General features: G+C 37.2%; 1 protein-coding gene across 7 annotated transcripts in view; it reads right to left on the bottom strand.

Annotated features, from left to right (window-relative positions):
- The window catches only part of FHL5 (four and a half LIM domains 5), a 47,151-nt gene that overhangs the window by 10,835 nt on the left and 22,033 nt on the right, over nucleotides 1–14,283 (bottom strand). For 5 of the 7 annotated variants that reach the window (XM_013063819.2, XM_004767065.3, XM_004767067.3 and 2 more), the window contains 3 exons: nucleotides 6,491–6,661; nucleotides 5,512–5,686; nucleotides 4,377–4,546 (listed from right to left, as the gene is read on the bottom strand). In XM_013063819.2, coding sequence (XP_012919273.1) covers nucleotides 4,377–4,546; nucleotides 5,512–5,686; nucleotides 6,491–6,649 — 504 coding nt within the window. In that variant the 5' untranslated portion in view covers nucleotides 6,650–6,661. Of the gene's footprint in view, nucleotides 1–4,376; nucleotides 4,569–5,511; nucleotides 5,687–6,490; nucleotides 6,662–14,283 lie in introns of all 7 variants that reach the window. The other 2 variants (XM_004767070.3, XM_045084233.1) reach the window with 1 other exon arrangement.

Below are 14,283 nucleotides of genomic sequence, written 5' to 3'. Positions count from 1 at the left end.
ACCACAACACAGCTAAGACTATTATCTTCTCCCCTTTAAGAGATGAGAAACTACTGAGTGTTAGAATGGTCAGGTCACTCGCCAGGTCTCACAGAACTAGCATTCAAACCTACACAGTCTGACTCCTGAGCCTGTGTGCTTAGCCAGTAAAACAATACTGACCAAGGTTACTTTTCGCTCTTGAACAGTTGATAAGTCCTTGTCCAATGAGTGAACAAATGCCAAGGGAAAAAACATTTGGACAACAATTCCGGTATTGTATCGAGCACAGATGGAGTGCTGTGCCAACTGTGTGGGTTTTCAGCTTTAGAACACTATGTAATGAGCACAGCTTGTATGTCGAACCTTAATGTGTGATGTGCGAGGGTTTTGTCAGACATACTTATTATTCCTCCATAATATATATAACGGAGGAATTATATATAAATATATATACACACACACACACACGCACATATATACCAAACCAGTTTGTTTGTTTGTTTATTTTTAATGATTTACTTATTTGACAGAGATCACAAGTAGACAGAGAGGCAGGTGCAGTGGGGCAGGGGGAAGCAGGCTCCCTGCTTAGTGGAGAGCCTGATGTGGGCCTCGATCCCAGAACCCTTGGACCATGACCTGAGCCAAAGGCAGAGGCTTTAACCCACTGAGCCACCCAGGTGCCCCATATACCAAAGCAGTTTAATCCATGGGTTGTAATCAGATGGGTAAATATTGGACAACTGTTCTTGGGTAGCAATTTTTAAGTCACAGTGTCTTTAGAACCCATGGCTGTTGAGCTCTTGGAGTAGCTCTGGAATCTAAAATGTGTTCCTCTGCTCCCTGAGGCAAGTCCTGCAATCTCTGTATTCAAATTAACTGGACATAGAAAATGTGGAGACTCTTCTAAGCCATCTTATTAATGAAGAATTTTAAAAATATGTTGTATATGATACAGGCTTTTGAAAAGATGATTCTAAAGATATTTTTGAATCTACAACAAATATCTTAAAAATTAAAGATATTTGATAGAAAAGTTACTTTTCCTACTGGAAAAAATGTATACTAGTCTAAATAAGTAATGGGAAACATCATGGTGTGTGTGAACTAAAGCAATTTAAAATACCCCCTACTGATTTCAAATGCCTCATTGCGGGCACAGCAGAATTCAAGATGCCTTTGATTTGTTTGGTCAAATTATTAGCAGGCAATGCTTTAAAGATTCCAAGCTTGAAAAATATATTCACAGCAAAAGAAAACTTGATATATACACCAAAGACTGTTTAATTAGACAGAAGAAACTCTGGAACATTAAAATAGTTTGCTTGTGATGATGTTCCTTTTGAAGAGGCAAGCCCGCTAAGATGAAGCTGGATATCCAGGCGTGATGTTTGCCATTGGTTAGTCCTGGGATTTGGAACAAGTTTCTTCTCTGGCAACGTGGAGGCAGTACTGGTTTTGTGCTTAGTAGCCATAGCCAGTGAATCTATTTGAACCTCGAGGAGCTTGGATTCAAAGCACCTGTGGTTTGAGGTTACTTGTTTTTGGTAGAAAATAAGTTTTATCTATTTATTGATCTATTTTTATTTTATTTTATTTTATTTTATTTTAGAGAGAGGGAGGGAGAGAGACAGTAGGGGCGGTGGGGGCAGAAGGAGGAAGAGAGAATTCCAAACAGTCTCCATGCCCAGCGAGGAGCCTGATGTGGGGCTTGACCCCAGGACCCTGAGATCATGACCTGAGCCAAAATCAAAAGTCAGACCCTTAACCAACTGAGTTGCCCAGGCACTCCAGAAAATAAGTTTTAGTTTCACAAAATAAAATCTATGAAATCAGTTCTAAGGGGCTGGTTGTCCAGTATTTTTTGCCCATTTTGTTTGTTTTATCTGGTCTTTGGTTTGAGTTGAAACATTGTTTTTCTTGATCAGAAACATTTATATCCAGCTTTCTTTAAAAGACTTGTGGTTTTAAAAATTAAATAGAAAATAATCTGGCATGTCGTGGTCTGTCTACTACCCAGTATAAATATTTCACAAAGTTTTGGTGACTTCAGATCATATTCTAAATATAGGACAGGCTCCTATAACTTGGGAAATGCCAGTGCTTTGGCCTCAAACAGTGCTTAACATGGATATACTAGAGAAATTCCTTCTCTTGAATTTTTATAGCATTGAAAGAAACTTTATTGTATGCCCAATAAATGATTTTAAGATAATTTCCACAAGTCTTATTCATATTTTAACTGAAGTCTTTAAGAAACATAATGTGAACATGGTCCACTTAGTTGTCCTACAGAACAGTGAGATAAATCTATTTGTTCCTAGCATCTGTTTCTAAAGATTTTATTTATTTATTTGACAGAGAGCTCACAACTAGACAGAGAGGCAGGCAGAGAGAGAAGGAGAAGCAGGCTCCCTGCCGAGCAGAGAGCCCAATGCGGGCTGAAATTATGACCTGAGCTGAAGGCGGAAGCTTAATCCACTGAGCAACCCAGGTACTCTCTAGCATCTGTTTCTAAAATGGATGTCTTCAGGGGCTCCTGGGTGGCTCAGCTGTTAAGTAGCTGCCTTTGGCTCAGGTTATGATCCTAGGGTCCTGGGATTGAGCCCCGCATCAGGCTCCTTGCTCAGCAGGAGGCCTGCTTCTCCTTCTTCCACTCCCCCTGCTTGTGTTCCCTCTCTCACTGCGTCTCTCTGTGTCAAATAAAATCTTTAAAAAAAAAAAAAAAAGAACGAATAAATAAATAAATAAATGCATGTCTTCAGGGTGCCTGGGTGACTCAGTCGGTTGAGCATCCAACTCTTGATTTCAGCTCACATCATGATCTCAGGGCTGTGGGATGGAACCCCATGAGGAACTCCATAACCAGCATGGAGCCTGCTTAAGATTCTCTCTCCTTTTTTCCTCTGCATCTACCTACCTCCCTCGTGTGTGCTCTCTCTCTCTTTCTCAAAAAGTAATATAATAAAATAAAAAAATAAAATGCAGGTCATCAGCTCTAATAAATCGTCTGAGCTACATATATTGCAGGGTCATAGGATCTGAAGGTTTTCTATAAAGTCATTGTCTAAGTCAGTGTTTCTGATGGAGTAATGGAAATTTCTGGGTATAAGATGGTTTTCTATCATGTTACTATCAATTGTAATTTCAGCCATAATTATAGTGTATTCTAATGGTTATGATGTAGGAGTTTATTGTTTTCTCTGCAAATGCAGTCCTTCTGTTTTAAATACATATAAAAAATTACTGTGCACATGCACTCCCATAGAAAGTGGTAGTGAGGCTTCTAGCTGTCTAGATGCAATTATACAAGTGGTCTTGAGATCTGCCAAAGCAGCCCATAGATCAAAAATGTTTAGAGAACGCTGCTTTCCCATCACAATTTATCGTGTTATTTTAAACTTGATGATGCCTTATGGGTCAAGGTTTTCTTCAAGTACATCAATATATATTTTACAAAATACAGACAGATTTTATCAAGGTAATAGAGATGAGTGACTTTTCACATTAATGCTTAAAGGCTAAAAGAGGTTGGATGACGTTTACTTGAAAGCATGACTCTTTTCTTATTGGAAGATATGGTTTGAATGGGTGTCCAAGTCAGAACAGTCTGGAACTGGAAGCGAACCACTTGCTGCCCTTGTCCTCTTTCTGTCTTTCTGTCTAATTTCCCTAATGATCTTGTCACTCTCTTGAGTCTACTTATCTACTCTTTAGAAATATTAAAGCTTCAAGCCAAGAAGACATTTGTGTTGCTGGGACATAATGTGAAAAGTTAAACATCCCATTTAAACTGGTTCCTTTAGTGACTCTGTGAGAAAAATCGTATTTCTCTGAAACGAAATGGATCCAAAGCTACCTTCCAAAAAATGTCTTGTATTCTTCGAGAGATGTATGCCCTTTGCCAGAATACATAATCTTGTGAAGTAACAGTGAATGGAACTGGACTATCTTGAGCTTTTGGAACCTTACATTCACGTTCTGGGTGGAATTTTATGACGATGAAAGTAGGTGGCTGTCTTCATCATGACGGGCAGTGTGCGTCTGGCCATAATGGAATTCAAAACTAATGTGAATGTGTAAAGACAGACAGAACATGGGGCACCTGGGTGGTTCAGTGGGTTAAAGCCTCTGCCTTTGGCTTGGGTCATGATCCCAGGGTCTTGGGATTGAGCCCCGCATCGGGCTCTCTGCTCGGTAGGGAGCCTGCTTCCTCCTCCCTCTCTCTGCCTGCCTCTCTGCCTACTTGTGATATCTCTCTCTGTCAAATAAATAAATAAAATCTTAAAAAAAAAAAAAGAACATGATGGTATCGTTGCATTCCAAATATCTAGAGGGTTTAAAAAGCAATGGTCTGGAAGGTTCCACAAGCTTCATCCTCTTTAGATAATTACCTTCTTACAAAAGCTGCAGTAATGAGCAAACGCCTTCTCAAAACATGGCACACAATAATTGCCACTCTCTTTGGAAATCAAAGGTTTAGTTCCTATTGGCTGTCGACAATGCTCACACACAAAGCAGGTTTCATGCCAGTAGTTTCCCTTAAATTCCATTTTGCGGGAACCTGTGCCACCCCAAATAAGAACCTGTTAGTATAAATGAAACATCATTTTATTTAAGTAAAGGTATGTCAAATTACTCAAACTGTATATTGTAACGTTAAGATGATACGCCTAATTGTCCTCACAGAAAAACAGTGTTTTGTTGGCTTCTAAAACACTTACCTGAGAAAAAGAAGGTATAGTTCAGCCACGATGAGGATGAGTCTCTCTTTTACTGACTCTCTTGTGCTGTATAAGCTACAATTTTGAGATTTGAAAGTACAACTGGTGGAGATTCTGAAAGGCTGCATGGGATTTAGATAGACTGGGCTGTAATTATCAATCTGGGAAATTAGGGATGCCTGAGGCACAAACTCTTGAGACTGATGTTGTACAGTTATGGTCTTCTAGAAACTCTTTGAATTCATAATAAGAAAATGAGAGAAAACTGTGTTTTATGCTGCCGTCCCTGGGGATTTAGAAGAAAATCAAAACAGAGAAGGTGCTTGCCTGGAAGTATAATGATGTACATGTATCCTTGACTTGCCTAGAAGGAATAAAGATGAGGGACCCTCAAACCATATTTTTTGTCCTGCTACAAAATGATGGTAGGCCCCATTCTCCTATGAGGAATTATGCTTCCCGATGACATTGTTTATGCCTAAGACAGGGTGTTTAATGCAGCCTTAGTGTTGTTGGTTTAGATTTTATCTTTATTCTATGGCCCAAATTGTGGTTGAAAATGTCTCTGTGAATTAACTTCATGAAAATACATCGAACACTGTAATGTACCCATACAGAATAATTACCCAGAAAGAATAATCCTTTAATTTCTAAAAATGTACAAAATGAAATCAAGAGATAGCAAGATAGACATCTTTCTCCAAAGGGGGGGCTTTCTTAGCTACTCTGCTTTTCCTTGGGTGCTTGGGTGGAATTCAAAGCCTTGCAGCTTCAGTGAGAGACTGGGGCTCCCTTGGGATCTTACCAGGCATGATGGTCCTCTTGCAGTGGAAGCACTTGCAGGAGCACTCGTTAGAGTAGCACTCCGAGCACAGCAGGCGCTCGTCCTTGGCAGCAAAAGGCTTTTCCACCAAAGAGTGATTGCATTTGGCACAGTTGAAGCATGCTTCATGCCAGTGTCGGCCTTTGTAACCAAGATCCTTCGAGGCAGTAAATATGAGTTAATTAAATGTGCTAGTGACAAAACAGGTCATTGGATAAGACAAAAATGAACACTCCTGGGACTCTGGTGTCAGTAGTTTGTGCTGGTAGCTTGAGGGAAAGTTGTCATTGATACTATTACCCATGAAGAGGAGGCTCTCTGGGGCAATTAAGAGCTAGAGCCTGGGGCTTTCTTAGTTGGTCACTGAAGACACATGGAAAATAAACTCTTTTTTCTTCAGATTTCCTCTTCCTTCCTTTTGTAAACTGTAGGATCATGGAAATCATGGAATGATTTTTATTTTTAGGTTGTAATATATTATTGTTTGAGATTAAACAAAATCTCAACACCACAACACAAAGACAAAAGAGGGAAAAGAGAAAAACAGTAATGTGCATGGTGGGAGGAATGGGCTGTATGAGGGCACAGTGGACTTAGGGGAGATGAACCTGATTCGAAGTCAGAAAATACAGATTTTTGAATCTCTACACTTGCAATGATTTATGTATTTATCCATTTATACTCCTGTTATTCCAGAAATAAATCAGCATTTTCACTGTGTAACATAACCTCCTTAGTCTTTAACATCTTTAACTATCTTCTAAGACCACTGTGAGGATTAAAATGTATGTTGTGTTTCATAGTGCTAGACACCATACCTGGTCATCATGGTAACTTTGAAGGTGCTTATATCCAGTAGTGGAGGAATACAGTATTAACAGTCAATACTGAAGGAAACAAGACATTCCCAAGCATTGGTCTGATTGTTCGCATGCAGTCATTCTGTGAATTGAAGACCTACCTTGGAACCTGATTCGATTGGTTCTTTGCACTCCTCACAATAGTTAGAAAAGATACGATCGTAACATGAAACACAATATGGATTGTCATTCTTTAGTACATACTTCTTCCCAAGAAGTGATGCTGTGCAGTATTGACAATCAAATTGAGCTGTTGTCATTTTGGATCAGTCCTGTGAATAAGAAAATGATTCACGTACATGAAAGCAAATTTTTTATAAGAGAAATTATAAAGCCTTAACAGGAGCCAAACACTTGAATGAACTTAGATCTTAAGCAAAACAAACAGACAAAAAAACCCCAAAACCACCAATTTAGGAAAATATGCTGTAGTCATGGTGACATTTGGAGTGATTTAGGAAAGGCTCCTCTCCCATTTTGGCAGTTCCTGTGTGTTTTGTTAACAAAATGCAGTAAGCCAGCAGCCAGATTGTGCAAAACATCTTGTATTCATCATTCATTAATGTGAACTTCAATGAAAATGTGATATGTGTTGAAAGAGGACAGTTTCACCTCAAGGATGTAAATATGAACTGTTGATAGGTCTTTCATTAACTGTCATCACTTACTAACTTGCTGGAGAGTTCTGGAGGTAGAGTTCTTTGGAAATCACAACAATCTGAAATAGAAGTTACTAATCAAGCACACTGTCATTTTCTAGGCCATTCTTTTATTTCTCAAATTATTATTGGGCACTTACGGAGAGTTCTGCCCATTAGTCCTTAGATCTGTCTGTACTACATACTCTGTTGGGACATCCTCCTTCTTTGTGGCTTGAACATCTCCAAATATGCTGTTGACTCCCAGATCCACAGCTGAAGGTACCCTTGTCTTCTGGGCATCTGCTTTGGGATAGCCCACACTAAACTGGCCAAATACAACTCCTAAGCAGGTAAGACTTAGTCCAAGCACTTGGTCTTTCTGGTTACTGTTGAGCAATTGCCCAGATGTAGAAGCATTAGTGGAAACCATCAGTGGTAGGAAAGAACTCAAGCCTTCTTTAGGTTTTAGAACTAAACTAAAACTAAGATGTATGTAGAATGGTGAATTGCAGGGGCATTTGCTGAATGAGAAACTGTTATGAAACATAAAGCAAAGGCAAGGATAAGAAACCAGTAAAGAACAGAACTTATGGCTTTCAAAAGGTTTAATTAGGCATTGAATGTGAGTTTTTCATTGTCATCAAAAGCACTATCACTGATTTTCTTGGAAAATGAGATTTATCATCTCTGGATTTACTGGAATATATTAGGAGCTATGAATATGTCCTAATTCTCTACCTTGGAAATTTTTTTTTAAAATTTTAGCAAAATCAGAAAATCCATTAATTATTGTGATGCTTTTTACAACATTTTTTGAAAATTTTTTTATTATGTTCAGTTAGTTTTTACAGCATTTAAAATTTTTTTTTTATTTTTTATAAACATATAATGTATTTTTATCCCCAGGGGTACAGGTCTGTGAATTGCCAGGTTTATACACTTCACAGCACTAACCATAGCACATACCCTCCCCAGTTTTTACAGCATTTTTAATGACAGTTTTTATTTAATACATTAAAATTGTATTCCCATACATTTTTGCCTTCTTTTATTTAATGATGAGGTATTCAGAACAATGTCTTGCTGAATATATATTGTCATTAATTCTGTACGTGGCAGCTTTGTTATATTGTTCTTCACTAACAAAGAAAAGACAGGATTTAGAACATGTGGGGTTTTTTCCCAGGGAAGATGAAAATTCATACTAGAAAGTTCCCAATGGAACATGCCAAAATTATCTGCAAGGAACATTGAATTCCCTATTTGATTAATTCCACAGAAATGTCCTTTCCAAGTGAATACAAACACACTCAAAGAGTTAGTGAGGACTTAGAAACAGGAGGAAAATAGATCTGATTCCCTTGAAAGACTTTGAAATGCGAGTTTTATTCACATTTACAGTGATCATGTGTTTATCTCTTAATAGTGAAATAAGGTATATATACCTTTAACTTTGTATGGAAAATGCCATTTTCATTATTAGTATTTATTTGGCGTTAGATGTATATAATAGCATCGTGGAGCAAGGGAACTCCCAGTCCACTTCCATTTTGTGAGGCTTTTAGTATCTGATAAAATGAAGATGCAGCTAAAGGGATTACAAAACTGGTAGTGTTTCAGCATTTTAAACACAACACTGCAATACTTATATCTCATTTATTTTATAAATATATACATATAGATATCAAAATATATATCAATAAATATAAATATTTATCTAAATAAGTATCGCCATCCTAACCACATAATAGGTCTTGCTTCCTAGAAAATTCTTAACAAAATGGATCGTATTTTATTATTTTTTTAAGGAGAAAGTTTTATTTCCTTTTTTTGCTAAGATTTTATTTATTTGGCAGAGAGACAGAGATCACAACTAGGCAAAGCAGCAGGTGGGGGGGGGGGCGAGCAGGCTCCCTGCTGAGCAGAGAGCCAGACGTAGGGCTTGATCCCAGGACCCTAAGATCATGGCCTCTGAGCCAAAAGCAGAGGCTTAACCCACTGAGCCACTCAGGCACCCCTAAAGAAGAAAGTTATTTCTTATTTTGTCTTTTTTTTTTTTTTTCCCTTAAAGCAGCATCAGAGAGTTGGGTAGGGTGAGAACAGTCATTTCAACATCCCAAAACCTTGTGATTTTGCAGTATACTGTGAGTGAGTCAACATGTGTTGAATATCTACTCTGTAATATTTGAATTCCCTGCCCTCCAGAAGTCTGGATTCTCTTAGTATAACTCTTATCTTGGTCGTAGTGGACATAATTTGAGGTAAGAGAACAAACTAAATATTCATTTTTTATTCTTGGTTGGGGAAAATACCCTAAGTAATTCAGCCCTCATTTTCATGAAGTCTCTTATTTACCTGTAGGTATGTGAACAATGTCCAAAGCGGTGTTATAACCGTATAAGTGATACATATTCTACTGGAACCATGGAGGTCTTAAGGAGCTAATAGAGAAGAGGCTGAGGAGCTATAGCATCAGGAAACCTTCCTGGGGAGATTTTAAGAATGTTGGAACTCAGGAAGGGAGGGAGGGAGGAATGTTCTTGATTTGGGCGGAAAAGGAAGTAGAAAAGACTAACGGGAGAACGGCACGGGGTCTCTTCTGAAGTTGGGAAATGGTGAGTCTTGGGAACAGATTTTCAAGACTTTGAAACTAAAGCTTCTTAAATCTATTTGAGCTTCTAATACAAGCAGCTCTAAATGGGGTGGAGACAGGCAAGAGAAGCATTGTCTTTCTCTAATCAAGTCACTTCTTACCTAACCTTATTTTCTTCTCAACATCATTCTATCCTTTTTCCTCTTCTTTATCCCTAACATTAGTATTTTCAAATACTTGGGGAATAACTTTGTAGCTGGGAGAGCAGATCAAATGGCTTGCTTTTAATCATTTCCTACCACTCAAAGCTGTAAGGAAGGGGAGGAGGACCATGTGATTTTTGTCTCAGGAACCCCCATCTGAGGGTTAATTTGGCAAATACTGGGAAAAATTTCCCTTTCAAATATTTTAAATCTTTCTTTCAAAGATTTGAAAAACAGATCTATAATAATAAATGATAAGAAATCTTAATATTAACAATGTAACCCAGTTGGATAGCATTTAATTTTTTTAGGTATAAATTCAGAAATGCTAGTATCAATATCGAGTAGACGTTCTTGTCAAACTTCTTTCAAAGGGATTATATATTTCAACTAGATATATTCTAGTCAAACTTCTTTCAAAATCATTCTGTAGTATACAATAGTTTAAGTACAGAATTTTTATCTTTGCATACTGGCGTTTTAAAAGATAGATTTAGAGATACACTGATATAGCAAAGAACTGATACATCTAAAAATAAATAAGTAGCTCAGAAATCCAGTGTCATGACCAGTGTTCTGTCCTTTATTTCAGATTTCTACTTAAAAGGATGTGAGTTTATTGGCAATAGTTTCCAAAAACTAAAAATGCCATTGCTTAGATGTTATTTTTTCAAACCAAGAATAATTATGTGTCAAGTTATATTTTATGGTGAATTATTGATTAGAAGACTAATGCTGTGAGCGATATATCCATTTATATTTTTACTATGCTGAGCAGAATTAATAGATTCACAAGAAATGTACTTGAGACAATGTCAAGCAGGAGGGAGACAGGGACTTGATGTGTGGTATCTTTAATGTGTTTTTGTTTGCAAGGCATCATACATCATTTATTCATGTAGTCAATCAACATTAAAGTTTTTTTTTTATTTGCAAAGTAATCGACCAGAGGTTGTGAAGGAAATAAAAGAGAGTAGATTCAAATCCTACCCTCAGAGAACTTATAATCTAGTAGGAAGGGTAAAAACATTTTATAAATAACTAAACAGAAGTTAGGAAGTGATGAGGAGAAATGAAAGATTGTAAGAATTTAGAGCAGTGGTTCTAAACAAAGAGTGCACCTGGGAACTTAAACATTTCCATAGTGCACCCCTAACCCAAACCAATTAAATCAGAACTTCTGGAGGCGAAGAACAAGAGTCAGTGTTTTTTCAGGTCCAAGGTGCTTTAATGTCCAATGGTGGTGGACACCACCAACTTAGAGGAGATGGAAGAACGGGGACTTTTAGCTCGGAAAAATCTGGGAACAAGTTGGAGAAGGTGGAGTCTGAATGAATCCTGCAGTAGATATTATAGGTTAGCTCTCTCAACCTTGGCTTTACCCTCCTCGCTCAAGAGGTCAGGAAGCTAAAATATTTCCTGACCCCTCTTCAGTGGGTTTCAGGAGGCAAATTTGGCTCTGCTAACTCAAACCATGTGTGTAAACTGGATGCTGGGAGGGAAGCGGAGGATGTGTTCCTGCTGCTGTTGAGGCTGGCAGACGGTGTTCGAACTATGTGAGTGGCTTCTACGATTTTGAAATGCTTGGGACCCGAGTTGTCCAGGGTTCAGTGACTGGAGTTTTGGCTGTGAGAAACAGTTGTAGTGGTATCAGGGGCAGCCGCAGCAGGTCTCTGATCTCTGGATTACAGAGCAGAATGGATGTAGAGGTGGACAAAGATTGTCACTCCTACCCTTGGAATTTTATAATACAAACATGACCAATGATATCAAATATTCATGTTCCCTGAGCCCCAAGGGCTGTATTAACCATTTTGTATGGATTATCTCCTTTACCCCTCACTTAATGCTCTATTATTATTATCCCCAGGAGTATCCCCTTAATGAAGAAACCAAAGCTTAGTGAGGCCAAGAGCACCTGACTGGTAAAAATGTTGGATCTAGAATTCAATCTACTGGTCAGAAACTGAAGCCTGGGGTCTTAGCCTGTGCAAACCTCTCTTTCCCTGGAGATGTTGGGAGGGGCACTTAAGATAGAGCAATGGAATTAGGGCAGACATTCATACTCGGGTATCTGATGCAGGGATGGGAAGTGACAAGTAGTTTATTCAAAGTGGCTTACAGAGCAGGAGAAGGCAAATATTGGAAGACAAATTGGAGTTGAACATATTTTTTCTATAGAAAAGAAAATAACCACTGATGACTGAAAATAGATCACTGAAATTTTTTGAACTGAGACTCATGAAAATTAATTTAAAGATAATGATAGGAAGGGTTGGAAGATGAACCTACCACAAACAGGCAAATCAATTTGGATTCTATTTTTGAATATTCCATTTGATCAACAAATATTATTGTTCTTCCCATGTATAAAAAGTGTGTTTTACATGTTTTATGGGGAACATGAAGGAGAATTCTTTTCTTTTTCTTCTTCTTCTCCTTCTTCTTCTTCTTTTTTTTTTTTTTTTTTTTGAGAGAAATACAGAGGGGGTGGAGAGGGCAGAGGGAGAGAGAGAGAGAGAGAGAGAATCCCAAGCAGGCTCCACACCAGAGCAGAGCCCAACAAAGGGCTCAATCCCAGGACCCTGAGATCATGACCTGAGCTAAAATCAAGAGTGGGACACTTAACTGAATGAGCCACCTAGGCGCCCCAGGAGAATTCTTATTGAAGAAATAATGGCCAGTCTTCCAAAACTGACAGATTACATCATGCTACAAATTTATAAAACTAAACAAAGCAAAAACTATGAACCTCAACCAGGCTTAAAACACACACACTGAGGCATCTCAGGGCAAAATCACCAAAAACCAAAGGCACATAACATCTAAAATATAAGGTTAAAATATTATGTGCATTGTAACAATAAGTTAAGAAGTTGCCTACTTCCTGATAGAAAAATATGGAAGCTAGAAATGGGAAGGTAAGGTTAAAGTTGCTGAAAGAAATTAGAAACGAACCTATTTTATTCTCAGATAAAACGGTTTTTGATAATGAAGATGAACAAAAGACATTTTTCAGACAACCAGAAACTGAATATATCCAGAGCACACCCAAATTAAAATAAATGCCAAACACCACTTCTCAGGCAAAAAAACATTGATCTTAGATTTAAGCTCAGAGATGAAGAAAGCAGTAAAAAACAACAATTATAAATATGGAGGGATATCTAAATAAACACGGACTCTGTGGAAGAACTTTGGTTAAATAACTAGAAAATTTGGATAAAATGGGAAACCTCTAAGATAAATAAAATATTAAATACAACAATATAAAATTATAACTAGTTGGTAATTATCAGAGAAACTGAATTTGTTATTCAAAGCCTAGGATCACAGTAAAATGCAAGCCCAAATGGCCTCACGAGTGAATTTTACCAAGCCTTCAGAAATAGCACCATGCCTAATAAGGTATGCCAAATATTATGAACAGGAAGCATGTTGTGAGCCCATTAAAACTCTGATACCAAAACCTGAAAACACGAACAAAAAAAACCTTACAGGCCAATTATGCTTATAATAAACAACAAATTTTGCAGTATACACAATCTTTCCTCAAATAATAACTAACTGACCCTAGTGATATGAGAAAATGTTAATCATATCATGATAGATTGCGTTTCTCCCAGGAATGCAATTTTGGTTTAAAATTGAAAAGAGAATCACTATATTTCACCACATTTAACCAGTAAAAGAGAAAGCCATGTAATTATCTTAGTAGATGCATTAAAGGCCTTTGATGAAATTTGACTTCAATTCATAATCAAAAACTTAGTAAACTAAGAATAAAAGGAATTTCTTTAATGTAATTTGAAAAATAGCAAGCATATTTAATGGTGAATGCTGATAGCTTTTACTCTGAGATCAGAAACAGAAAAAAATGTCTGTGATCATCACTTCTATTCAGTTTTATGTGAGAGGTCCTGGCCAGTGCACTATGATGAGAAAAAGAAAAATATCAGAATTGAAAGGGAACAAGTAATCTGTTATTATTTGCTGCTGACTGATTCTATGTGAAGAAAATCCAAATGATTCTTTAATAAACAATTATAATTTGTAAGTGGGTTAATGGAGTTGTTGGATAAAAGGTCTATATGCAAAAATCTAATTTTTATGACAACAAACAGAAAATGAAATATAAAAAATTAATTGCAGGTAATGCATCCTCATAGATGAACTTTACAATATTGAGTGAAGCAAGTAGGTTGCAAAAAGTAAATACACTTTTATAAAGTTCAAGAACAGCCCAAACCGATTATTAGGAATGATAATAAATAGGTTAACATATTAAAAATGCATGTTAATATATTAGTTAACATGTCATTACACATAATAAATATGTATTATTCAAGCTATTTTAAGAAGCATGATGGTGATAAATACAAAAATCAGAATGCAATTTAAGATTAATTTCTGGAATTAGGGTGTTGAGAAGTTGCAAAAAGGTTTCAAATATATAG

Source organism: Mustela putorius, unplaced genomic scaffold (genome assembly GCF_011764305.1).
Source record: "Mustela putorius furo isolate JIRA1106 unplaced genomic scaffold, ASM1176430v1.1 tig00000759_pilon_pilon_pilon, whole genome shotgun sequence".
Classification (NCBI taxonomy): Eukaryota; Metazoa; Chordata; class Mammalia; order Carnivora; family Mustelidae; genus Mustela; species Mustela putorius.
This window is presented reverse-complemented; position numbering and strand designations above follow the sequence as displayed.